Source organism: Rhincodon typus, chromosome 13 (assembly GCF_021869965.1).
Source record: "Rhincodon typus isolate 14 chromosome 13, sRhiTyp1.1, whole genome shotgun sequence".
Lineage (NCBI taxonomy): Eukaryota > Metazoa > Chordata > Chondrichthyes > Orectolobiformes > Rhincodontidae > Rhincodon > Rhincodon typus.
Window position 1 is genome coordinate 50,082,341 of NC_063344.1, and position 27,971 is coordinate 50,110,311.

Consider the following 27,971-nt stretch of genomic DNA (forward strand, 5'->3'; position numbering starts at 1 on the left):
TCTCACACTCAAAGAATAACTAATGAATTAAATGGTAATGTATATTTTTGCAAGCTTAATAAAATTTTGTCTGTCCTACATGTGTAACACATGAAATATTATCAGCTCAATGAACTGTATAATGAAACAATAAAGTAGTAAAGATTCTCTAATCTGCTGTTTTAATGCAGGTTAATGTGTAATCCCAGGGCAGGGAGGAGCCTTAAACACACAGAATTGTGGGATAACTACTATGGGTTCCTGAATGCAAGTTTATCAGGAAATGTTTTGTGCTCAGATTTTGAGATTAAATCCATCCATCCATCTTTAGCTTTAAGGCAGAATGGTAAGTTTTTTTAAAAAATGCATATTTTACTCCTTAGGAGTGTCTTAAATCTAAGTGCAGAGTTATGTTGGCAAGCGTAGATATCAGTTACTTCACCTGTCTCTGCAGGTGAAAATACAAGTACTCACCTGGCCTACATTGAAAAGAATAGTTTACTAATATTTAGTTTAAGACACTTACTGTGCTTTAAATAAACAGATTAGGCAATATACTATGTAAAATATTAAAGGCTATAGTTTACAAGTTTTTAAAGTCAATTATACAGGCAGTATTACAACTCTATTAGCTACCTTTGTATTTAACTAATCAGGTTTGAAGGCATTGCTGAGATTCGGGTGGAGATTTAGTTTATTTGAATCAAAACGATTTTGAAAAATGTAATGTTTTAGCTGATTTTGTGCTTTATACTTATGGTAAATAACCCATAATGCAGGTGCTGTCTCATTTTAAAAAAAGGACCAAACGCTGGAAATCTGAAACAAAAACAGAAAAGCATTTGATGTTTAAAAGTTAGAATCCCAAATGTAAACCTAGAATCTAAACAAAAGGGAGAAAAACCTTTTTAGAAATGAGAAACCAGTCTAAAAAAGTGATTTTTGTATGGCAAGCAGGACATTTAAAACTCCATGAAAATGTAGGAAATGCATAAAACACCTTGACGTGAATCAATTAAACACTGTCATGCAAATTGCATACCTTCATTCAATTTTTATAATGTAGAATTATTGAACACCATCAGTTTAAAATTACCTTGCAGAATTTTGAATACACATTTGAGGAACAATCCTGATACTGAGGTGGATTTTAGTTGTCTGGCAGACTTTGTTTGAATTCCCACCATAACTGTTTTTAAGTGTTTGACACCTTCTCTGACTGCACACCAGTCAGCCATGCTACGGTTCTCTTTAGAATGATAAATCTACTGGTCTGTGTCCTATTCCAAGAACCACTAAATCCTTTTGTTGTTTGTGGGAACTTTGCTGTGAACAAATTGGCTGCCATGTTTCCTATATCACAACAGTTACAAGATGTTCTGATGTCATGAATGATGCCCTATAAGTGCAAATATTTTTCTTCCATTATTACTTAGTTGTAATTAACTGTAATACCAAGCAGTGATTGTTTGAATAAGAAAAAAGTTGTTGACATACGACTCAATGTACAATAATGAAGAAAAGCTCATCAATATAAATTAAATAGTTTTATTACATCCATGGGTTGAAATATTGCAGAATACTGAATCTTAAATACACTAGAACCAAACGCTTAATTTAATTTTCATTCAGCAATCTCATCTATTTGAGGTGTTTAGGCCAGAATGGGGACGGAGAAATAAAGTGAAATGACAATGAAACTATAATGTGGAGCTATTTGTTTTACCTATTATTATTAAAATTTATAATTATTTAAAAATGTGATTTTACATATGCCATATTTTAATGTTAAATAAATTGCCGTTTAGTTTCCAAGTGGTCAATTCATGACACCCACAATGTTCCTATCTGTTTAATTTACATGCATTATTTGTTGGAGGAAACAAAATGCAAAACAGATTGTCACTGACAAAGTGATGTCACATCATATGACACAATGAAAAATTGTAGCAATCAGTTAAACTACTAATCAGTTGACAGGTCTCCAAACAAGCCTGATTTAGGTCACAAACAATGTGCTGCTGTAAATACCCATGGAGTTGTGGAAATTATCTTGTTCTTTTTTGTAAATCTGAATCATGAATGGAAATCAAAACCCTATTCAGAGATTATGAATATTGCTTTTGCATATACTCGTGGACTTTACATCTGAAATATTCTGTAAAGGCTTCCTATTCAATTCAAATATTTCTCTTCTTATTCTGAATCTGTTTTACAGAGCATTTTCCAACAGTACTGTTGTTCATTCATGTTACATGTTGAAAGTGTGATTTAGATTTTTTTGGGTATTGTGGTGCAAATTACTCCTATGAATATTCTGAATGTATTACATTTAAAAGAATGCCTGTACTACCCAATATCTAATTGGAAACTAAAATAATCCAAGTTTTGAGCCTTTTAATTCAAACTAGATAGCATGTATTTCACAAGTGCTACCATGTGTTTTTTCCAGTCCCTTTGAAGATTGATTGAAATGCTTGTGAAAGACCAGGTATGAATTGTAACAGTAAAAGAAAATTCCACTTGTTATATTCCAACAGTGATAACTCCATTGGTGGTAAAGCACTTCAGGGTATCGTGTGGTCATCTATTTAACCAACTGCTTAAGTGGAGGTCAGAGGAGGGCAGTGGGAGTGGAGGTGAAATAACCATGTCCATTTCCTTTCATCAGCTAGCTGACTTATTTTTGACATTTGCCTTTCTTCAGTATTATTTCTTTAAACTGACAATCTGTGCTTTTAACACGCAGGTTTTGGCTGAGTTTGCTTCTTTTTGAAAAGTTACCCCCTTTGTGTACCTTTATTCTGTCCCTCCACCTCTTCAAGCCAGAATTACAATGTGTGTGATACCTTCCCAGACAAGGATTCACCGACTGCTCTGTCAGTGTAACTTTTGCAGACCTTTAGTGCTGTAATCACGTGACAATTTTTCTCAGTTTTCTAAATGGATATCTGTTCAGTCACTCAAGACAAACTAATGAATGGTTTAATGTCCTTGGTTATTCTGGCTTTAATGTATGCTAATCAATACCTATTCTTAGAACATGTATAAATGCACTTTATTTTAAACTGAAACTTGTGGGTAAAAATCATGCAAGGATGTTCACCACTAACCTCCAACTGTCACTCCAGGAGATCTATCAAGACTTTACCTCTATTAGTTTCCCTGTTCTTTATTGGATGGTGTAGGATGCGGCAATATCATCATGCTTTTCAGCAACCAATCTCATTATAGGATTTTCACAGAAAATACAAAAAGGAAACCAGGAGTAACTAAATTGATTTTATTTTAAATGGAGCAAGTTAAAGATTGGGATGTACACATGGTCTGAAAGCAGAAGGTGAAACATTTAATTTTTAATTTAACAGCACTCCAATTGTAAAATTATTTTTTAAGAGTAAGTTCTGTTGTTCGCTGAATTTCATTCATTATGTTGCCACTAATGTAGGAGTGGGAAAGTTGAAATTTTCACTGAGTTCGTGGTTGCTAGGTTTTGGGGAGTGACTTGTCAGCATAATTGTGTAACCTGTGTTAGAGTCCCGAGTGACTATAACTTCAGGGCATTCATGGTAATCTGTGCATGCCTGGCACCCTGAGATTTTAATCCGTTTCATGAGTATTGATGGTGAAAGCTGACGGTTTGCAGTCAAGGCTCAACTCCAAGAAAATCTGAGCTGAAATGTACAGAAGTTCTCAATAATTGCTGTGGTGACGTTCCTGAAAATTGAGACTTTAAATGAAACAATGGATGGAATTTTCACTCCCTGATGTGATGTGGGAATGGTGAAAGATGTGAAAAAATACGGTGAGAATGAAAAAATCAATATCATGACGTTGAGAACTTTTCCCCCTTTTTTTTCCCTCCTTTTAAACTTTGAGTGGTGACTTCTATATGTCAATGTACTGAAATGTTATCAATAGCACAACTCGCTTTATTGATGAACAACTTCCAGTTCCCTCCTCCCTCCCCCAAGAAACGTAGTGGAATAAATGCCTAATGTGCAAGTCAGGGTGGGTAGTTACCTGGAGGCTGTAGCTCACCGATTTCTTGTCCCAGACATCATACAACCACATCTTCTTCACAATTTCCCTGCATGCTCTATGGGTGTCTTCCTCCTTGACTTTTTATCTATTTCAGTTGGCATCAGCAAACCATTAGCCACAGCATATGATCATATCAGCTCTCGGATCAACTCTTGCACAGCTTCAATTCTTCGACACTTTAGAGCTCAGTTACAGCTATGACATGCAGGCTTCCACCAAGTAATTTTATGGGCGAGGCACAGAGCCATCCCATGCATCTACACAGGATCATCTTATTGCTCTTCGCTTGGTTTTCTTAAGGTTCATTTGCTTGGAAGCTCCTGGTCTTTATGTCTTGCATCAATATTTAGTGTACAGGGGCTTTGGGTACAACTGGAGGCTGCCAGTACCATCCCCTCTAAGCTATGCAGCTGTACAACCACTTAGAGGTTCTGCGCACGCCAATTGGCAACCAATGAATTGACTTCAAGTTTTAGAAGTCACTGCCATGCACGGACCTTGTTAGCCGGTCATTGGAAAACCAAATTAGGGGAACATAGGTTGCCAGCTCACAATGCTTTGTTAGCACAGAGGGACAGGCAGCAGCATATCATAGTGGAGGGCACTGAGCAGTAAAGGGAGTGGATATATCGATGGACAACACCGTGCTATGTCAGTGTCACACCAGCATTATGTGCCAGCAGCTTATGTGGCAAACACACTGCGTGTCAAAGTCAAAGTCAAGGGGCATATCTGATTCTAGCCCAGGGGGCTGGCCATGGTCATTCATGTGCTTGATCCATGTCTTTTCATTCTGGAGGTTTAACCTGCAGGACTGACCATGGTCTAGTGTAACCAATCCAGGGATTGCCAGTATGTCAGTCAGGATGATGTGGGAGAATAGACTTTCCTTGCAATCTTTCCTGCAATGAGACAAATGGAGGGGGATTAAGTGGATGAAACAGCAGTTTGTGGTGATGCAGCAGCAAGAGGTGGTGAGGTGTCCCCACTGAGTAATAAGGGGGAGCAGAGGTCAGGAAGGGTTTGTAGCCTGTTAGACCAGTGGGTGAGAGGAATTGAGAGGTATGATGTAAAAATGAGAGATGTAGTCCATGAGGCTTGGTGAGAGGCATGTGCATTGGCAGACTTAGTGAGTGGTGACACTGTTGGTGTGACTAATACAGAGAGATGCATGCACTTAATCATGTAGGGTACGAAAGATCACCGACAGCTTTCCTGCAGTTCCCCACGACACTGCAATGACTCGGGCTCAGCGTCCAGGCTGGTTCTGTCTGATGACGTGGCCTTCTGGGGAGGTCAGTAAAGGAAGGACTGCTGAGAGTGTCACCAGGTTCTGGCAACAGCAGGCATATCCACCTCACTTGCCAATTCTGCATGAAGACCACCATAACATGGTCATAACAAGACCATAAAATATAGAAAGAAAGGTAGGCCGTTCAGCTCATAGTCTGCTCAGCCATTCAATGAGATTGTGATTTGAGCTGATCATTCTTAACCCCACTTAATAACCCAGCCTTGACAGCCCTCTGTGGTAAAGAATTCCATATTCAGTACCCCTTGAAAGAAGAAATTCCTCTTTACTCTGTCTTAAATGCCCAACTCTTTCATTCAGTGTGGGCATAATTTCAGAATAATGAGGCGAAGAGCAGAAGATGACGTGAGAAGTGTTGCTGGGAGCCAGGGTTGACTGGGTGCCGTAAAACCCGGTCAACAAAACACTTGAGCTGAAAATGGGAAAATTCCACACTTAATTTCTATAGAGATCTATGTTAAAACTGGAGTTAGGTTTTATGGGATCTGATTTAAAAAAAAAATGTTAGTTGGGATACTTGACAGTGTTAAATTCCTACATTAATGAATGAAACAATTTTGAAAATAACTTTTTTCTTTTTATTTCTATATGCAACTTTCTACTTACAATGCTATACCTCCTGCTCATTTCTGGTTTGCAATCTAAATTTCCTACTCCCTGATCATTGCTGATCCTTCCCCTCCCAAATTCTCCAATTTGTGGCCTTCACGGGGTGGGAGGAGGGGTGTGGTTGCGGTAGCTACCAAGCTCAGTCATCATCAACACCCTGAAGGAGAAAGGCGAATGCCCGACAGCCGGCCAAGAGGAGTGAGTTGAGCAGGTCCCAAAGGCAGTGTTAACTGACGAGAAGTTCATTGGCAGGTATCAAAAAGATGTTGTCAGGCAGCAGCTACAACATGGTCTGGAGGAAGTGGTGACTCACACACATGGTCTAGAGCCTGGTCCGTAAAGATTCCCTGGCCTTGGGCCCTGCTCTCTGGGGAGGGGTCAAAGAGTTGGGCACCAAGATACTACACATTGAAAGCTAGACATGAGTAGCAGCGTCAAGTTGAACAGTAAGCGAGCAAGACAGGTTGCTTCAAATGGTGCCAGTTATGTGGGGAGCAATGTTAAAACTAATGTCACAATACTCCATGAGATTGCAGGCCCCATTAACTCACAACATTGAAGTGAAACAACAGTAAGTGGTCAACATTTAAACAAGAACTTACTGCATTGCATTGCAACTAATGCATAAGTAGACTGGTGATTTCAAAAATGTCTTGGAGTGACTTTGTTTAGATCTCTCTGCACCACTTCACTTGCATTTTTGCTTTTGCATTAATTGCTTTTATTTCTATCTTCAATTTTCTGCTTAATCTCTGTTTTAACCTTAATGGTTTCCAGTAATTCATTATGTCATATACTTCCAGACGATTTTAGCAATATGCAAAGCATTTTTGTTGTCCAATCAGTGCAATTAACTTTACCACAACACTCCTGTTTAATATCCTAAACCTCAAAATTTGTTTTTCCTCCTTGTTAAATTAAACTAAATTAATACTGATCCCAAAATAAGCCACAATTTATGATGACATTACTGGACAAGTTGAAACCTAGAATGAAATCTGACTTGATAGATTGTTTGTTTGATTTGTTTAGTTAATTAACATGGCAGCTAATCATTGAAATAAATTCACACAAGGCTGCTGATGCTTTCTAACAACAGAAGGTGAGATGATGGCCTTTTGGTAATATCACTAGCTACTTTCTGAACTTGTAGTCTAAAGTTCTGGGGACCCAGGTTCGAATACCACCGTGGCAGATGGTGAAATTTGAATTCAAAGGACTGGTGTCCTTCGGAGAAGGGGTTCAGCCTGCATGTGGCTCCAAGCCAGCAATGATGTGGTTGATTCCCAACTGCTCTCTGAAATGGCCAGGTGACTCAGTTGTGTCAGTCGATACAAAGTCTCAACAAAGGAATGAAACTGGATACAGTGTGGAGTTGGAGGAGCACAGCAGGTCAGGCAGCAACAGAGGAGCAGGAAAGTCGATATTTCAGGTTTACACTCTTCTTCATGAATTCGATAGACCACCTGGCATTGACGTAGGCACAGAAAATGTTGAGCCCCACACCATATTGATTTAGAAATTTATCACCATGCCTTCAGCATTGCTGGGTCAAAATCCTGGAATCTGTGTGAGTGTACTTACAGCAGATAGAGGCAGCTGTGCAAGAAGGCAGCTTGTCACAACCTTCTCAAAGGCAACTAAGGACAGTCAATAGGTCCAGCCAGAAAGGCCCATATCCCACAAGTTAATAAAGTTTTTGTTCAAGCGATGAGTGTACTATTTATCAAGGTTATCTCCCCGTCTACAGGAATACGAGGGTAACAAGTGCTACAAGAACATTGTTTGGAATCTCATGTTGACAGTATGTTCAGTCTATAGTATTGTGTTGAAAAATGAGCACATTATTAGGGAATAATTTGATGTTAGAGGTTTACTTTCACTTTTCCTTTCTCTCTGCAGTTTTTGGTGCAAGACTGATGTATGGACACTAACTCAAACGTCAAATAGCCCCCATCATGGTCCTGCTGTTATACAATGAAGCATATTTACTGCATCATTTATCTAAACAAAATTACATTGACAACTTTCAAATAATTATATGCATTAAACAATTCAGTATTTATATGTTTGGTGTTGGAATAATTTAGTATGAGTTAGCTTTGTCAGTGAAAGTATTAGTTATACCTTTTTAGCGTAAAGGCTACAGAGTACCCATCAAAGTTCTTTGCAAGCAATTTTGATAAATGTCAAATTCTGTCATTACTGAATTACTCATGGTATTTCACATTGAAGTATATTTTGTAATGTCCTTGGAATTTTCTATGATACAAATCAAAATAGGTATTTTTCATTCTCATCATCTTTTGGTTTCTCACTTAATAAGGAAGTGCCTGTGTGTGAAGTCATTTGTAGCATGACATGATCCTTTTATATGTGTCAAAATTTTTTGACTATAAATGACTTTTTATGTGGTAATTATGATTTAAATCAACATTTCAAAAATAGGGGAAAAATTAAAATGAAAAAAAAAACAAAAATGACTGGGTGGAATTGTTTTCTCTAGCACTATGTTTGATGTTGCAGTTTGCCAATTCCCACTCTTGACAGTGTTGCTGTAAGGAGAAAATTTTTGAATTGGATCATAAAGGTCATCTTGCAAATGTATACGATGTCCTGTACTTTGTGAATGTGGTGTAATCGATTCTAGTCAACAAGGTGCAGAGCTGGATGAACACAGCAGGCCAAGCAGCATCATAGGAGCCTTTCTGCTCCTATGATGCTGCTTGGCTTGCTGTGTTCATCCAGCTCTGCACCTTGTTGTCTTGGATTCTCCAGCATCTGCAGTTCCTACTATCTCTAATCGATTCTAGTTCTTGCCAGGGTTAATTATCACATTTAGGGCATTAGAATCATCATCAACACTCTCAAAAATAAAGCTGTTTGGAAAAAGGAACAACATATGCAAAAACAAAACAGAAATAAGGGAAATGTGAATATTAGAATGAGTTGCCATTTTTGCATTTTGAAGTCAAAGGTTGTAAACTAAATTAATTTGCATATAGGTTCTGAGGGACTCCAGGTGTTGTTGCAAAATAGGGAGGAGCTTTTACTTTGAAGAATTCTGGGAAAGCTATTACAATTTCCTGAACTTAAAGATGTAAATATTCTTCTAATCTACAGTCAGAATGGTAGGTACATTGAAATTTTATACTCATGGTAAAGATGAAGTAAAATTAATAAAATCCTGGCTGGTTGACCAGGTAAACAACTGGCATATTGAACAAGGTGTTTTTACTAGCACTTTGATTTGAATCCTGTCTGGTGTTTCTGTGTGCTCCTCTCTTTATCTCTCTCTCTCACTCTGTGTTAAGGGATACTGGTGTCTGTATTTGAAGATATTTAGTAATTAGATGTGGTTCCATAGTACAAACTCCTTCAAAGGAGTCCCCACAGGATTGTGAAACACCTGAAAACAGGCTGAACAGGTTTCACAACACAGCTGCTGAATTCTTTAATGATGCTGCTTGGCCTGCTGTGTTCATCCAGCCCTGCACCTTGTTGTCTCGGATTCTCCAGCATCTGCAGTTCCTACTATCTCTGCTGAATTCTTTATTTACTTGAATATGAAAAGCATGCCTTTAAATAGGTAGAGATAGTAAGAACTGCCGGTGCTGGAGTCAGAGATAACAAGGTGTGGAGCTGGATGAACACAGCAGGCCAGGCAGCATCAGAGGAGCAGGAAAGCTGACGTTTCAGGTTGGGACCCAGGAAGGGTCCTGCACCACCTCCCCCTTTCCACCAGCTTGTCCTGCTTAATGTCAACTCCTGTTTATTTGTTCTATCATGTAGTAGACCAAGAAGACTACAATGATTATACCCAGCCTGTAATTAAGTGGATTTTTCAGAATCCTTTAAGACAGCATCAGATCCTACTGCATATGCTGTATCATTGCCTATATACATTGTAGCTTTAATAACTCTGGAAGCCAATAAACACTTCTTCAAACTCAGCCAGCCCAGTAGAAATCAATTAGCTTTGTGATCCCTGTTAAATATTGCTGGTGGGGTGATTCAACTTACTGTTGAAAGTACATTCAGCTGTGTAAGTGCCTCAACTAGAGTGTTTAGCTGCAAAGTGCACTAAGCAAGACCCAGTTATATGCGGGATGACTTCACAATGTGGCTCTTACACGTGTCATTAGCTGAAGCTCCCAGCTGCACAAAACTCTTCACAACGGCAAACAGCATCTTCATCAAGGAGTAACCTGATCGCAGATGCTGTCTTCAGGTTCATGTTTATGAAAGGTCTTTGGTTGGAGGCATTTATTCTGATTCTGTTTCTCTCACCAGATAATGTTGTCTGCTGTTTTGAATCAACAGTTTTTGTTTATTTCTGTCTTCACCTTCCAGTGTAAATCATTGAAAAAATTATTTATCTGTTCTCTCCACAGATTCTAACTAATTTGGTGTGTTGTTATTACTTCCTGCATTTACAATTTGTTTCTGTTTTATTTCTTTTTTTTTAAACCTTGCTTTTGTCACAATGGCCTACTTTGCAAAGTGTCTTCATGCATGTTAATTAGTTGGTGATCGTCCTGCCTCCATTTCAATGGAAGTACTAGCGCTATGGGATTTGGAGCAAACTGGGTAGCGGTGGTGTGCTACAGACCACTCACAGGTTTTGTGTTCTTGTGGCAACATGCACATTGCTATCTGGAGCTGTGAAGAGCGATGGCAGAAGCTCTGCCTTTCTTTCCATTATGTGGCTGACTAGGAGCCATCTGCCACTGGCATGTGTGGAGAGGATCTGCAGGCTGATAATCAACCAGTTTGACATCATTATAAATGTACTTTCCTTAGCCATCAAGCCCTGAGGTGAGACTCTAACCTACCAGCAATTATGCCACACAACCTCCTCACTATATTGAGTGCTGAAGGATAAATATTTGTTTTCACAGATGCGTTTCATGCTGCTTTTCAGCCGTCAAGGCAAATTGAGGCTCCAGAAGTGGTATACTCCGTTGCTTGATAAGGAGAAGAAAAAGATTACTCGGGAACTTATTCAAATTGTGCTGTCTCGACAATCCAGAATGTGTAGTTTTGTTGAATGGCGAGATCTGAAAATTATTTATAAAAGGTTTGAACTTTTTAATACAGATTTATGCAACATTTTCACTACATATACTCTAATTAGTAACAGGTCATTTATTGAATTTTGATGGGAGCTATGACTTCAGGTAAATCACAGAAAACAAGATCCAGTTACTTTCAAGTACAGTTACAACATTTAAAAGACACCAGTGGCATGGTGGCTCAGTGGTTAGTACTGCTGCCTCATAGCACCAGGGACCCGGTTCGATTCCACCCTCGAGTGACTGTGTGGGGTTTGCTCATTCTCCCCTTGTCTGCGTGGGTTTCCTCCAGGTGCTACCGTTTCCTCCCGCAGTCCAAAGATGTGCAGGGTAGGTGGACTGGCCATGCTAAATTGCCTGTAGTGTTCAGGGATGTGCCAGCTGAGTGGATTATCCATGGGAAATGCAGGGTTAAGGTAGGGGTGTGGATCTGGGTGGGGTGCTTTTCAGAGGTTGGATGAAATGGCCTGGTTCCACACTGTAGGGATTCTATGATTCAAAGCAGATGATTACTCAAGTGCTGGCACCAGCTGTTTTTTTTTTGACATGTCAGTCTGTTGATTCTTTAAAGAACAAGGAAAAGCTTCCGTGTTTGTTTCAACTGAATTTTATTAGCAGCCACTTTGTTTTGGAACAGTCATCCTAAATTGAGTTCACAGTTCCTCCCCTGCCTTCAGTAATTTTGTATGCTGCCTTATTGAATTCTTACTTTTTGCCACTCCAAGATATCCTGTTATGCCACTATTGTAGCTGAAAGGTGAGTTTTAATTTGCTTTATTTTGACTGCTCACCTTTCATTGAATTAAACCATAGCCTATTCCATTCAGTATAAACCATGATTTAAAATTTTAGCAGCTCAAACCATAAGTCAATGAAATTTACCCCTGTACCCTCCACTGTAAATTCGAACTTCAATGCCTAATCCATCAAAACATAAAGTTGATACAAAGACTGCATCCCATTCTACTGAAAAGAAAAATAACTCGTACTTATGTAGCACCTATCGCAACCTCAGTACAGCACTTTAAGTGCAGTCACTGGCTATTGTGTAGGATACAGGGCAGTCAATTTACATTCAGCAAGGTCACATAAATAGGAATATGATAATAACCAGAATGTGTTTCTTTTTGTGATACTCATAGAGGGATAAATATTTTTCAGGACACAGACAATATCCTTGTTCTGTTTCAAAATAGTGCCTAGGGATCTTTTGCAAACACCTGAGCAGGTAGGTGGGGCCTTGATTTAAAGTCTTATGAGAAATTTAGTATGGCCGATCCACCTAACGTGTATCGCTGTCAGTGCATTGTTCCCTCTGTACTGAACTGCATATCAGCTTTAACCTTTTGTAGAGCTTGACCCCAATGCCCCTCAGAGGCGCATGCTCCCTTGTTACTAATTCCATCCTTTTATCTGTCAAAAGTCAAATTAAGTCTGTCTATTTGCAACCTTGATGCCACGTCTGATTCCAAACTGACTTTCTGACCCCAACTCATGCCATGACTAAGACCACTTAATTCAACCTGCATATCATCACCTGACTTGATCGTTGGCGTATTAATTTGTGAACAACAAGCAGGACCAAGCTGTTCAGCATCTTGAACATGCTTTGCTATTCAACAAGTGTGTGTTGATCAAATCTATATTCCTTCTACCCACCATAACCACCTCCCCTACACTTAACAAGAATCATTTAACCTCTGCCTTCAAAATATTCAAGGACTGTGTTTCTGTCACCTTTATATTAAGAGTTGTAAAGGCTCATGACCCTTTGAGAGAAAACAATTTTGCCTCATCCTTGCCTTAAAGGGACTATCCTGGATTTTTAAATTGTGAGCCCTCATTCTAGGTTTTCCTAAAAGACGATTCATCTACTCCAAATCTACCCCATCAAGACATCCCCCTCCCTCCCCAGCATCTTTTTTATGTTTCAATCAAGTTACCTCTTACTCTTTGAAACTCCAGAAGATACAGTAGCTTGTCTAACCTATCCTCATAAGACCACCTGCCTATTATAGGGGTTGGTCTAGTAAACCATCTAATGCTGTTGCATCCTTCCTTAAAAAAAGTCACCACTTCTGAACCTTGCCATTATTTAAGAAAGGCTGTAAGGAAAAGCTGAGAAACTATAGACCGGTGAGCCTTACATCAGTGATGGGTAAGTTGTTGGAGGGAATTCTGAGGGACAGGATTCACATTCATTTGTAAAGGCAAATACTGATTAGGGATATTCAGCATGGCTTTGTGCATGGGAAATTGCGTCTCACTAACTTGAGTGAGTCTTTTGAAGAGGTGACAAAAAAGATTGAAGGCAGAGCAGTAGATGTTGTCTACATGGACTTTAGTAAAGTGTTCAACAAGATTCCGCATGGTAGACTGGGCAGTAAGGTTAGATCACATGGGATCCAGGGGAGCCAGCCAATTGGATATCAAATTGGCTTGAAGATAGGAGACAGATGGTGGTGATGGAGGGATGTTTTTCAGACAGGAGGCCTGCGACCAATGGTGTGACAGAAGGATTGGTTCTGGGTGCATTGCTTTTTGTTATTTATATAAATCATTTGGATGTGAATAGGTGGGTATGATTAGCAAGTTTGCAGATGACATCAAAATTGGTAGTGTAGTGGACAGTGAAGAAGATTATCTCAGAATACAACAGGACCATGATCAGACGGGCCAGTGGGCCAAGGAGTGTCAGATGGAGTTTAGTTTAGATAAATGTGAGGTGTTGCATCTTGGTAAGGCAGACCAGGGCCGGACTTATGTAGTAAATGGTGGGGCCCGGGGGAGTGTTGTCGAACAAAGAGACCTAAGGTGCAGGTACGTAGTTCCTCGGGGAAAGTGGAATTGCAAGTAGATAGGGTTTTGAAGAAGGCATTTGGCATGCTTGCCTTCATCTCTCACAACGTTAAGTGTATAAGTTGGGATGTGGCTGTTGTACAGGATATTGGTGAAGCCACCTGTGGAATACTGCGTACAGTTCTGGTTGCCTTTCTATAGGAAATATGTTGTTAAAGTTGAGAGGATGCAGAAAAGATTTACAAAGATTTTGCCAGGTCTGGAGGGTTTGAGCTATGGGAAAGGCTGAATAGGCTAGGGCCTTTTTCCCTGGAGCATCGAAGACTGAGGGGTGACCTTTTCTAGAGGTTTATTATATCATGAGGGCCATGGATAGGGTGAATAGCCAAGGTCTTTTACCCAGGGTAGGGGAATCCAAAACTAGAGGCATAGGTTTAAGGTGAGAGGGGAACAATTTAGAAAGGACCTGAGGGGGTAACTTTTCATGCAGAGGGTGTTGCATGTGTGGGATGAGCTGCCAGAGAAAGTGGTGGAGGTAGGTACAATCACAGCATTTAAAAGGCATCCAGATGGGTGTATGAATAGGAAAGATTTAGAGGGATGTGGGCCAAATGCTGGCAAAGAGATTAGGTGAGACTGGGATGTTTGGTGGACACAGATGAGTTGGATCGAAGGGTCTGTTTCCATGTTGTATGACTCTATGTAGTCTTAAAAATTTTCTGTCCAGACTAATCTCTCTAATCCTGTATTTGGTTCTCTTGAGTTGGCTCATTTGCTACTGAAACCTTCACTCATACTTATGTTCACTTCTGGACTTGTCTATTCCAATGCACTTATGGCTCATCTCTCACACTCTGATCACCCAAAATGCTGCCAATGCTTCATTCGCTCCTGTCCTCCATCATCCTTGTGCTTGCTGACCAGCATTGGTTTCTGGTCAAACAAAGTCTTTGTTTAAATTTCTCATTCTTGGTTTTTAAATCCTTCCTTGCACCTCATTATCTCTCTCTGTTTTCCTCCAATGTATCTATACTCTTCTAAGTCTGGCTTGTTATGCATCCCTGATTTTTAAAAATTTGCTCTGTTGTTATTACCATGCCTTCTGTTGCCCTGAGTTCTGAAATAACAATCTCCACATCTCTCCACCTGTTCGCCACACTGTTCTCCTTTTAACATTCCCCTAACAGCGTACCTCTTTGACAAACTTTTGGTCATCTGAATTTTTTTTTCTCTGCGTGCCTCAATGGTATATTTTGTTTTAATTCTTCAGTGAAGAGTCTTCGGATGATGCCAAGTAAGTTGTTATAATGTGCCACCAGCTGAGCCCTGATTAGCACATTGTTAGATGTATCAAAGTTCTGTAAATGCTGTAATATACTCAAACAGGCCACGTGGACTCACCACCCAATGCCAATGATGTATTTGTAAATGCACAGTTTGTGGCTGAATCTTTTTGTATCCCTATGCCAACTCTTCATAACATTTTCAGGAAATTAATCAAGATCAGCCCCATTGTGCACCCTCCCACTTTAGCAAGTGCTCATCCCCTTTCTGGCATTAAAAGTTTAGTTAAGTTGGCATGACGTCATTCCTATTTTTTGATTTATTAGGCAAACCAATATTTATGACTGAGTATTGCATAAAATCCAAATATGCCCTCATGATTTTTGACTTTAGTGCTGAAGATTAATCTTCACCATACAGTTTTAATACATAACACATCTCTTTTGGGACTTGGTGACTTAAATAGTCATGTTATTGAAAGTGCAGTTTGCCCAGAGTTGGAGTATAGACTTCTTGAGCTGAAGCGATCACCATCCGTCTAATTGTCTCTCTCTATCGCCACCATGTGGTAACTGTGCACATTTGTGTAATTGGTCCATCCCCAGCAGATTCTAAATAGCAAAGATAGTGACTGAAAGCTATTTGGATGAATAATTTTCCTTCTTCCTTGTTTGCAACAAAAAAATAAATTTCCCACTGTTCTGTCCATACATGTGATGTTTCTAGGTGATTCCTCTGGATTCGGCTATCTTCATATTCTAACCCTTCAATTTAGTATCATTGTGACTCTGATCGCTTTTCTTTGTTTAAACGTATAATCTCTATGAAAAATAGCTCTCGAAAATGTTGATTTATATAATAATCATATTTCTGTTTTCTACTTTTATTCTATCACAGGTATATTTAAGTAGCTAAAAAAAACCAAAAGAACTGCAGATGCTGTAAATCAGGAACAAAAACAAAGTTGCTGGAAAAGCTCGGCGGGTCTGGCAGCATCTGTGAAGGAGAAAACAGAGTTAACGTTTCGGGTCCGGTGACCCTTCCTCGGATGCTGCCAGACCTGCTGAGCTTTTCCAGCAACTTTGTTTATATTTAAGTAACTCTTGCTGATACTATGATCTTGCAGCAAATTTGTATACTTCGTCTAGATTCTGCCAATATTTCACTCCTTTCCGTTTTGTTTTCTTTTGTGCACTTTCTCTATTTGCAGTATTGTTTCACTAATTGTTTTTATATTTAATAAGAGAACCATAAAATTTAAGTATACTGCAGTGGCAGAATTAATTTTCAAATGGCTCGGCAAAAAATGAGCTGACACTTTAGCCTGAGGGAGCACTATAAGAGAACAGCAATGAACAGTCACTATCATCAGAAGGAAAGAGTTTGGTGCCATAAAAGGAGAAATGAAATTTGAAAATGATACCCTTGCCCTTCGGATGTTTTTTTACCTCTGTTATGATAAAGAAAAGTGTAAGTGCAGTTTATAGTTCCATTACAAGAGTGCCTAGGAGAAATTTGTATGTCACTGTCAAGAGAATAGCAATGTGTTGTTCAAATCTTTGTTGAATGCAAGCCACTCCAAAAACTCACTGTTATTATCCAGTGTCATAAAATGATTCAAAAACATGATTTCTTGTATGGCTACCCAGAGGTAACTTGCTGAACCAAAATATTGGAGAAATGCCTCCAAACAATTTGATCAGATGAGCTTTTGCACTGGATTGGCAAAATTCTGACTTGAATCAACAAAAGTGTTTGCCTGGTTGCTGAACAACTGGTATACAGTAGTAATAGAAATGATCTACTCAAATGAGAACTATATTATTGGCTGCGTCTTGCATACTCCATCCTTGTATGTAATAAGTATCAAAGGCATGTTTCAAATTGTTTCCAGAGATCTTGTTAATATTTTGTAAATAATATCCAAGTGAAATTCAGTTAACAGGTGTTATAATGCAATGTATTTATTGCCCAAGTCAGTAATTTCTTTGTTTATTTTTCTGTGGTATTGTTATTTCAAAGGAGTATGCAATTTTCATTGTACGTAATTTACTTTAACAAAGGCCTTAATTAAATGTTTACAATTCAAAAAAATCCATTGTTCACATTTCATTTATGTAACTGTTTGGAAAGAAGAAAACTTGTAGAATTGCCCTGTAAATAGTTCATGTACTGCATGTAATTTCATGTTTCTCTAATTTCTTTGTTCCTCAGGTTTGCTAGTTTATATTTCTGTTGTGCAATAGAGGAACAGGACAATGAGCTTCTGACTCTAGAAATCATTCATCGTTATGTGGAACTTCTGGATAAGTATTTCGGAAATGTATGTTTTCTGTGGTAAATATATTTTAAAATTTAGAGTAAAATGGAAGATTTACTGGATTTTATCACTTTGTCACCCCACTATGGTGGTTGAAATTGTTTATCTGATTAAATTCTGCTTTTTAAGAAAGGAAGAAACCTTGATTTCTACTCGATCAGCGTCATTGGTGCTTTTGCATGGAACAAAAACTTCTTGATCAACTACAGGCAAAGCCTAGTTAGCTACTAAATGTGCAAAGCTCATTTTAGCTTGTTTCAGCCCGAATTTTGTAAAGACTCTTCAACTGAACCAATGATATTTCCCATAGCAGCCTAAGGGAAAGCTTTTTCTGTCATAGGCACTGGATTAAGCCTGCCCAAACTTTGTTTTTATACGCTGGCTGTAAACTTTCGGCTTCTAACACTATTCCTCGGATTGGAAGGGGTCTGTAACCAAGGCACAATCCTGTCTTCAGGATCATATTCACCATAAAGTGTTAAAATAAAGCCAACAATATTTAATCATAAAACTGTTCAAAGACCTCACAGTTCAATGTAGGCTTTTGACTAGTACGTTGAAATCAATTCCCATTTATTTAAGTTAGATTCTCCGTTAATCAATTCTTTTAACATGCACTTGTCATACTGTTGCCTCGGTGAGGAATCAAAGATGGAAATCAATCCTCCTACTTTGGTGATCATCTGATGGTAAACCAATTAAATGGCTTAAGAATTTAAATCTCATCGCAAGATTTATGCACTACTGTGCTATTTGTGTTGGATTACTCTGGAGATATGTATTCTAAATTAAAGTTGGTTGAAAGTTTGTGTCTAGTTCATTGAATAAAATGCAAATTAAATATTATTTTGTTAGGTGCAATGGGTGAGGTAATTGTTAAGCTCATGGAAGTTGTAAAATTCAATTGATGGGTTTACATTTGCTATTGAGTGACTTTTAGATTTCACTGTTAACAGATCTGGGGAGGCAGCAGTAGAGTTGACAGGAGACTCTCAATCAGGTGGGACTGGGGTAGGATGAGTGTAAATCACAGTTTGTTTAGTTTGCTCAATGCTGATCAGATTTGTGGAAAGGCCTACCCCTTCTCAAGTGAGCTGGATAGTAAATATAAGCTACTGAAAAAGTTTTGGGAAAATGTTTAATGACATTCTTATTAAAACGGAGAAGGACTATAGAAAGCAATAGGATAATGAGTAGAGACAAAAAAAACTGCAAATGCTGGAATCCAAGATTGACAAACAGGAGGCTGGAAGAACACAGCAGGCCAGGCAATATCTGAAGGAAGGAGTAGTCAACATTTCGGGTATTACCTTTCTTCCAGCCCTGAAGAAGGGTAATACCCAAAACATTGACTGCTCCTTTCCTCCAGATGCTGCCTGGTCTGCTGTGTTCTTCCAGCCTCCTGTTTGTCTACCAGTAGGACAGTGGGATTGGGAGTCCTTGTCCAGGAAACTCAAAAGCTAGCCTCCAATATACACAAATAATAGGAAAGGCAAATTAAATGTTGGCCTTTATTTCAAAGGGAATGGAGTCTAAAAATAAGGAGGTTTTCCTAATATCCGACAAGGCACATGCCCCTCATGATCTTACACACCTCAGTCAGGTCCCCTGTCAGCTTTCTCTGTTCTAAATAAAACAACGCAAGCTTATCCAGCATCTCTTCATTGCTAAACTGCCCCATCCCAGGCAATATCCTGGTGAATTCCTTCTGCATCCCACCAGTGCAATGACATCCTTGCTGCAGTGTGTGACCAAAACTGCATGCTGTATTCCAGCTGCGACCTAACCAAAGTCTTGTGCAACTCCAACATAACCTCCCTCCTCTTGTAACCAATGCCACATCTCATAAAGCAAGTGTCACACGTGCTTTTTAAACTACCCTATTAACTTCTGCTGCTGCTTCAGGGATCTCTGGACAAGCACCCAAGCTTCCAAGTTTCCTGCCATTGACTGAGTACTCCCTTGTCTTGTTACTTCTTCCAAAGTGCATCACCTCGCCTTTTTTCCAGGCTAAATTCCATCTGTCTCTGATCTGACAATTGCCAATGTCGTCCTGTAATCTAAGACCTTCCTCACTATCAACCACCTGGCCGATCTTCATGTCATCTACAAATTTACTTATTTCCCCCACATTCTTTTCTATGACATTTATGTACTCCTCTCAAACAATAAGGGAACCAGCACTGATCCTTATGGTAAGCCACTGGACACTGACCTCCAGTCACATAGCCTTCTACCCTCTATCTCCTAGCACAAAACCAATTTTGATTCACCTTGTCAAGTTACCCTGGTTCTCATGTGCTTTACCTTCTTTATCAGTCTCCCACTTGGGATCTTGTAAAAGGCTTTGCTGAAATCCATACAAATTACATCAACTGCTCTACTCTCATTGATGAACCCGGTCACCACCTCAAAAAAAAAATCAAATTTGTTAGGCATGGCCTCCCTCTGACAAAGGGATGTTGACTATTCGTGATCAAACCTTGCCTCTAAGTGGAGATTAATTTCCTCCTTCAGAAATGTATCTAATAGTTTCCCCACCTTTGATATGAGACACACTGGTCTGTATTTCCATGGTTAATCTCTACCACCCTGTTATAAAGTGGAGCCAGATTAGCTATCCTCCAGTCCTCTGCCATCTCCCCTGTAGCCAGGGAAGAATGAAAGATTTGGGTCAGAGCCCCTGTAATGTCCTCCTTTGTCTCCCACAGTAGCCGGGGATACAATTCATTTGGTCCTCGAGATCTGTCCATTTTTAGGCCTGCCAATACTTCCTCATTCCCAATGTCAATGTGCTTAAGAACCTCACAGTTCTCCTTTCTGAATGCTGTGCTAAAGTAGTTTTCCTGAATGAAGGTGTGAAGGACTCGTTCAACACCCTCCCAGTGTCAGAGATAGTAGGAACTGCAGATGCTGGAGTTTCCGCGACAACAAGGTGCAGAGCTGGATGAACACAGCAGGCCAAGCAGCATCATAGGAGCAGAAAGGCTGACGTTTCGGGCCTCGACCCCAGTGTCCTCTGGTTCCATGCACAGATTGTCCCCTCGGTCCCTAATTGGTCCCAATCTTTCCCTGGCTATTCTCTTCCACTTAACATACTTATAGAATATCTCGGGATTCTCCATAATCTTACCCGCCAGTGTTTTCTCATGCTCCCTGTTTGCTTTCCCAATGCTTTCTTAAGATTTCCCCTGCATTTTCTATACTCCACAAGGGCCTCTGTTGATTTGCTCCCTTTGTACCTTTCGAAAGCCTTTCTCTTCCTCCTTATTCAGTCTTGAATAGTGCTAGACATCAGGTTTCTCTGGACTTGTGGCTCCTACATTTCACCCTAAAGGGAACATGTTGGGCCTGTACTCTCCGCATTCCTTTTTTTTTTGAAGTTAGCTGTTTGCTGTCATGCTGTACATTTACCTACAAGTAGCCAGTTAGTGTACAATATTCCTGAAACTGCTGCATGGCCATAATAGTTATTGTTTAATGTTGTTCCTATTTGTGAAACAATTTCTAAAACTTGCTGCTCTTTTGTGTGGAACTGTTATCTGTGCCTCCTTTTAATTACTTTGTGCAAAGTTATTTTTAGATTCTGGGGGCCAGGCAGCTCAGTTGGATAGATGGCAACCACATGGCACAGAATAATGGCAACAGCACAGGTTTGATTCCCATTTTGGTTTAAGCAGATTGGGGCTATTAAGTAAGAAGCAATGGCAAACCAGCACTGGAAAAAATATAAGGCAAGAAATTTGCTCAGGATGAAGTATCACAGACAATAAGCCAAAAATCCTGCCTTTGGGCAGAGCACATTTCACTCGCTTACAATAAAAACACTCAGCAGGCCAGTCAGCATCAATTGAAGGGAAAGCTTGGGAATATTCCTGGTGTTGGATTTTTAGGCTGGAATTTTTGTCATGAAGGAAAGGGTCTCTAACCCAGCCAAATGGTACTAAAGCTCCAATTCCTAAAGTTACACCATTCTCACTGGGGTGAATGGGAACTGTTGTACTTTCTGCATCCATGGTTCACATTGACAGTTACATATGTTAAAGTTCAATTGTGAAAAGTAGATTTGAATGTGCATTGAAAAGTGGATAAATTAATTGGAACTGTCAAGTAGTTAAGGGATTTGCCAAGGTATTTAAATTTCTGACCTTTTACAATTTCTTGGAAGAGAAGCAGCCTGCAGTATCACTCTGACATATGTCTGAGTGCTATCTTTATGGTATTTATTCTGCATGATTGATTTCACAAGCTGTCATTGTCATGTGAGCATCAGGTGGGTAAAGAGGCATAGGTTAGCATGGAGGGTACGATGGGCATAAGATTGTATGAGTTGACATGAATAAGGCAAGAATACTGGGGCTAATTGTGTTTTTTTTTAATAAGTGTGATAACATGCCAGAGCATTGAGGCCAGCCTTTCAGATAGCCTGCCACAGCACTCAAACTGCTTTTTGTTTTAAATCTTCAGCATTCGCTGTTCTTTGTTTTTTTTTAAAGTTAAACAGAGTTTATTCTCACTCACTTATTGTCACTCTCACTTTCTCCCTCAACACTTTAGTTTCAATTGGACTTAAATTTGCATCTTAATAGAGAAGAAAAATCTTGCAAATTGAACATGATGTCCTGGTTCTATTGTGTTTCATGAATTGAGAATGATGCTAACTAAAAGAAAAATCATTTGTCTGAATATTAATAACAGCTCAAAGATTTAACATTCATGATCTGAATATCTAATTTGAATATTTTAAGGACTACATATCTACAGAATTATTTGTTTAAATCTTTATATGAAATTACTTTAGCTACTAACTGAATTCAGCAAACTTGGCAATTTTGATGTATTTTCTTAGGTTTGTGAACTGGACATTATTTTTAATTTTGAGAAGGCCTATTTCATACTGGATGAATTTTTAATCGGAGGAGAATTGCAGGACACCTCAAAGCAAAGTATACCAAAAGCGATAGAAGAAGCAGATATGCTTCAAGAGGTAAGGTATAGAATTACTGATGGTTAAACAAAAATGAAACTTGTGCTAATATTGGCTACACACTAACTGAGGCTTATGAAGTTCTTTTATAAGAAAAGTAGATCTATTTTTCTTATAAATGTATTGTCTTTAATGCATTTAAAAGTTCAGTTGATAAAGGTAGCAGAGCATGAAGCAAAAAGATTGGGAAATGGAACCTATAACAACCCAATCTTTGAATTGGTGAGAGATAAACATCTATAGTTCTAGCTACCCAGTGACTCCTGTTGCAAAATTCTCGAATTGTATAATTTATTTTGGTAGTCAATTTCAGAGCGTTTGGCAGGTTTCTCTCTGTGAGCTTGGGCAAGTTATCTCATGCAATTCTTCACAGCTCACCTCCTTATGTATGCAGCATGTCTCTATGGTGACCCATTGGTGCTATCGTGCACTTACCAAAGGCAGGCGTACTTGTCACTGCAGGAAACAGCCAGAATTTGTTACTGTCGTCCCATATTTGAACAGCAGCAGGTCATTGCAGTGCTAGCCATGAGCTGCCCTTCTCGACGCATTTAGTAGGAGGGGAAGAAAAAAGAGACCCTTCTAAGGACACGTAGATGGCATGGGTGACCGCAGCAAATACAAGCTCACGTTTGTAAATTTATTACTTTTTTTACATCATTTGTCAGATCGACAGTCACTGTAGCTGAAGCTACAAGAATCAAGCTACACGTTACCTGTCCTTAGAGCCATAAAATGTCAGAACCCTGTCTGAGAGAGTGCTACTTTTTTTTTGGCTAACATCCAATATAGATAACATCTTCATCGTTCAATGTGGGAAAAACACATGTTGGAAAGCATCATTTAAGCATTATGGTAATTTCCAGGGCACCTGGTGCAGACTTCCAAAATCTGGTACCGATGACTTGTCCATTGATGGAATGTAACCCTTTTACATTGAATTCAGCTGCGTACTGGTTTATGGCTCATATGGTCCTCTCGACCCAACCTGTGTACAGTATCCTGTACCTGGGGAAGCCAGCTTTATTCGCAAAGCCTGTGCTGCTGCACTAATCTAATCAGGCAAAATTAGGTAGTGATAAGAACTCCAAGCAGCTGGTTGACTGTGTCTAAACCATGTCCAAGTATAACATTAGGCGCTGCCTTTGACTGACTGTGACAGGACCCCTAACTGATTATTGTCCTCCTTGCCTTAACCAAGCACTACTGCCTTTTTATATTTTGAAGCACATTTAGTCCGATTTGCCACCTATATTTCAGGCACACGCTGTAGGTGTGGCAGTGATATAACATATCTTGTATGCCCACCCCTTGACTGATCACTGACAAGCTGCTCAGCTGTGTGTTTGTGCTAGACAACAAGAAGGCAGAGCAGCAGTATAATACTGTATAAAGTAACCTGGAAGCAACATTGCAATGATATGCAGTACGGGTGCACTCCAAAGTGTACTGTTGAAATGGAGAACTATACCCTGTGAGTTGGAGATGTCCTATGAGGATGTGGTGAGGCTTGCACATGTCTGATGCCAACCTTTTTGGGATGAGATATCGCTGTGCATGGAGCATGACTTGAGATGTTTGGGTGTGCTGTCTAGGATAGAGGCTAAGAGGAGCAAATGGCAAGGTGGATCCAACAGGTACTTGCTCAAACTTGGTAAGGAATTGTCACCTTTTTTCGTTTCTCTCTTGCATGGGGGAGAATTGGAAACTACGTATCAATGAAGTGAGGTTAGGTACTAATAATGTGTAAATGCATGCAAATAAGCCTCTCATTGCTTATTGGTCAGATGCCTGCTTATAATTCAAGAATTTAGTTGTAGAGTCATGCAGCATGGAAACTTACCCTTCAGTCCAACTAGTCCAAGCCTACCATGTTCCCAAACCAAGCTATTCCCAGTTCCCTGCATTTGGCCCATATTCCTGAAAACCTTTCCTATTCACGTACTTATCAAAATGTCTTTTAAATGTTGTAATTGTACATGCATCCACCACTTCCTTTGTCAGTTCATTCCACTTACAAACCACTCTCTGTGAAACATTTTTCTGAACATCCAGAATCTGTTTTGTTCTGATCTTGCCATTGGCCTTGTTCTTCAGGCTGAGAAAATTCAGCCCTGTGAATCCAACAGACTTGATTTTGTATTTTTCATAAACTGCATGGATGTTGGCTAAAGATACTTCAGGTTCAGCAGTGGTGTCAGTTTGTCAACCTAACAGACCTGTTAGCCCACACTGTTCAGGTTCATACATAAAGAATAGGGCCTGGATGGTATTGTAAAACTGTAATCTGACAAAGAAGAATGGTTTCTGAGCAAGAAAATTGGGAACATGGAAGAAAAGATTTATTTTCTTTTGTTATACACTTTTAAAGTACTCATGAACCATTGTAGCAATTTGATATCTTTCCTGCCAGAAAATGGAAATGTTTGCTTTGTATATTCTAACCATAGGTTTATAATATTACACATTCTTATGTGAGTACTTAAATTTTTGGAGGAGACTTAGTTTGAAATTATTGTTTTAATTTAGTAATTTCTAACATTCCATTTATTGCCAACAACATTTCTTTAATGCTGCAAAGATTCTTTACATTTATTTTGAACATATTCCACTTAAATCATTTTTTTTAGGATTTTAAGAATTTATTTAAATAATCCTAACCATATTAAATCTTCCTCCAATCTGTTTTGATCCCTTTGTCACTTGTACTTATTCAATTTAGGTAGCTGTTTTGCTATGAAATCAGTCTCTGTGAGAAATTCTGATCAGTTTGCAGACATGAATTTCTTGTGTGATTTCTTGTTTTCTTGTGAAATTGAAACAGGATCATTCTCATAAACTGGTGCCATATTGCCGGCATTTCACAATTGTATTAACAGTTTCATGAATTGACTTTAATGTTGTGTTGATTTAACTAATACTTTAACATATTTGTTCCAGACCATGGAAGAATATATGGCTAAACCAACATTTTAACTTGGACATTGAAGAACTGGAAGATATAGTTTAGAAGTTCAGCCTATGCATAAACCTACAGTGACTTAAAATTTAGATATTTACATTTTGCTGCTGCACCACACTATAGAAGAATGTCATCCAAAATGCAGCTAGCACTGTGCAATATTGAGGCGTAGTATTTTTCCATGTTTTGATATTTACAGATCTTAATGTACTCTTCACTCTACACTTTCGGTTAGCAGGAGGTTTTTCACTACCTTTTTTTAAAAAAAAAAATTACAATCCTTCTTGAATTAGATTATATTGTATTTCCTCTATTGTCATTCAAAAATATCCTATTCTATAGAAACCAATCAATCTGCCAAATGTGCTTCTCATCATAAATAAAGCATTTAATCCTGAAATTCATGTACCAAATTCAGGTAGGCAATTGAGGTTGTCAGTCAATGTAATGGTTATGTATTGTGAAAATTAATGAAACTGTGATAAGCTTTTATCTTTCTGCTAATTTTTTTTTTTCAAAATGAAAGGATGTTACTTTAAACTATTTGAAATAGTTTGAAGCTGTAAAACTTAAAACCATTCAACACAAAGTTCCAGCTCAGACAATAATACCGTACAGGGGGGAAACTGCTTTTTCAGAGGAGCTGATTTTGAACGTGAGTTCCAACTGCTCTTTCAGATGGATGATCCATATCAATATTCAAAGGAAATCAACAATTTGCTTTAGTCATTGTTACCAAACACAGACTTGTTGAGAGTTTGCATCATTGCACAATTGAAATTGTTATTCACATTCAAACGCAGCTAAATACAACATCCAAGATGCTGACCTCCTTCTGAACTCCTGAAATCCATTAGAGATTGTGGTTTGAACCTATGAGAAGTTCTTGGCAGCTAACTTTGTCCACTTTTCAATGGGGGGAGCAGATAATTGAGGACAGTGACAATCATATTTTAAGCCCACGGACGTAGCAAGACTATCCATCATCTGTTGGAAATATAGAATTAGGTTATCTGTCACATGGAAACTATATAAGCCCAATGCAAATAAAATCTTCTGTCTTATTTATTATTAATCTTCTTCAATTAGCAAGGCTGCAATGTTCTTAATTGCAAACTATGGGTTTTAAGTAGCATTGTGGTCTCTACTCGCCATCTGTTTGACATCCAGCTAAGAATTGTTATTGATTATTTAACTTTATGAAGTTCCTTTTTGCCTGATGAATATTAAAGTCTCCTTTTTTGATTTTTCATTCAGCAATTCACCTCTGAAAGGAACAACCAATTTTATTTATTTTTCTACAATCTTTCAAGAATTTGCAACAGGATGGTGAAAGATTTGCTTTAAGTTATAAAAGTTTAGTATCTTCAATCATAATCCAGAGAAATATATTTAAGGTCGAATTTTTAAAAAGAGGCTATGAAAAGTTTAGCAATGTACCTTAAGGTTTGAAGAGAAATATAAAAAATAGAGTTGAGATTTAATGTCCAGGACTAATGCAGTGAGTGATTTTATAGCCACAGTTATTCTTCCGTCCACTGGGGCACTGCAAGGTACAAAAAACAAATTACTGAAAAGCTTATTTATTAGACAGAACAAATTTGTGGCACTGTGCTATTGAACATAAATGTATTTTGTGTCTGTAGGGTCTCTTTGCTCCGGGTCCCATACTAGAATCCAATGTATTGCTTATTGCTAGTAGGCTCTTTCCCTATTCAAATATTTAGTTCTCTTTTTCTCTAAAAGTTGCAATGATCTCTGCTCCAACTTTTCCTTGTGGTTGAGCATCACTGTATTGATTTTTTTTATCAATCTTCCTCCACACTACCTTTAGATAGAATCATAAATTCTAGATTAATGAATCTTCAAACAGGAAATAATGTTGCCCAGTTCGCTATTGCATATGTCCATCCATTATAATTTCTATCCAATTTCATTTTGCCAATATCTGTGATCTCCATGTATAACTATCATTTCTCATCCCTAGTCTGTTTTGGTCCATCTGTGCTATAACCAAATGGGTATTATGACTGGTAACAACTGAGTCTTAACTGGAAAAAGACACCATTTGGTACAGTGGTGTACCTTCATCACATGGACTGGAGGGGTTCATGGTGTCAACTCAACACTACGTTCTTGAACAGTAATGCTGGCCTTGGCAACAAAACTTGTATCATATAAACAATTTAAACAAAAAATTGCATCCAAAGTAATTGAGTGGAAATGCAAACAACATTTGCACCAGCAAATAACAATTGAAAAAAATTCTTAATTAGATGTATTAGAATACAAAATTATGTGCCTACAAGGTGAGAATTACAGCTTTGGGTAGAACATAGATAACCTTTATACATCGCTACAGATGTCACCAGAACAAAATGTACAACTGACAATGGCTGTCATTTGTTTAGCAGTATAAGCATTGAGTCAGTTCAAATAAATATTGTTCCTTGCAATGCAAATTATTGCCATCTGTTTAAGTAGCTAGTAATGATAATGCCAAGATCAAATTTTTTTCTGTGCTTTATATAACAGTTCTAGTTCTATACTAATAATATCTCAATGTACAAAATTCAGTTCAACTGTGAATGCATAAAAGA

The 27,971-nt window shown here is 38.6% G+C and overlaps 1 protein-coding gene across 2 annotated transcripts; it reads left to right on the plus strand.

Moving 5' to 3' along the window:
* Positions 1 to 202: 202 nt before the first annotated feature.
* On the plus strand, positions 203 to 27,833 carry ap1s3a (adaptor related protein complex 1 subunit sigma 3a). Of its 2 annotated transcripts, XM_048604697.1 has the most exons (6): positions 203 to 325; positions 8,950 to 9,075; positions 10,846 to 11,024; positions 17,317 to 17,425; positions 22,272 to 22,409; positions 25,350 to 27,833. In XM_048604697.1, the coding sequence occupies exons 2-6, from the start codon at positions 9,073 to 9,075 to the stop codon at positions 25,383 to 25,385; spliced, it is 465 nt and encodes a 154-aa protein (XP_048460654.1). In that variant the 5' UTR covers positions 203 to 325; positions 8,950 to 9,072; the 3' UTR covers positions 25,386 to 27,833. The 2 variants fall into 2 exon arrangements, with proteins under 2 accessions (XP_048460654.1, XP_020384287.1); XM_020528698.2 differs by lacking the exon at positions 8,950 to 9,075.
* Positions 27,834 to 27,971: the final 138 nt, after the last annotated feature.

What these genes read in the sequence shown, in the direction of transcription:
- ap1s3a (XM_048604697.1), top strand. An exon ending in CTGAAAATTATTTATAAAAG is followed by an intron (nt 11,025 to 17,316) that starts GTTTGAACTTTT and finishes TTTGTTCCTCAG; the next exon opens with GTTTGCTAGTTTATATTTCT. An exon ending in AAGCAGATATGCTTCAAGAG is followed by an intron (nt 22,410 to 25,349) that starts GTAAGGTATAGA and finishes TATTTGTTCCAG; the next exon opens with ACCATGGAAGAATATATGGC.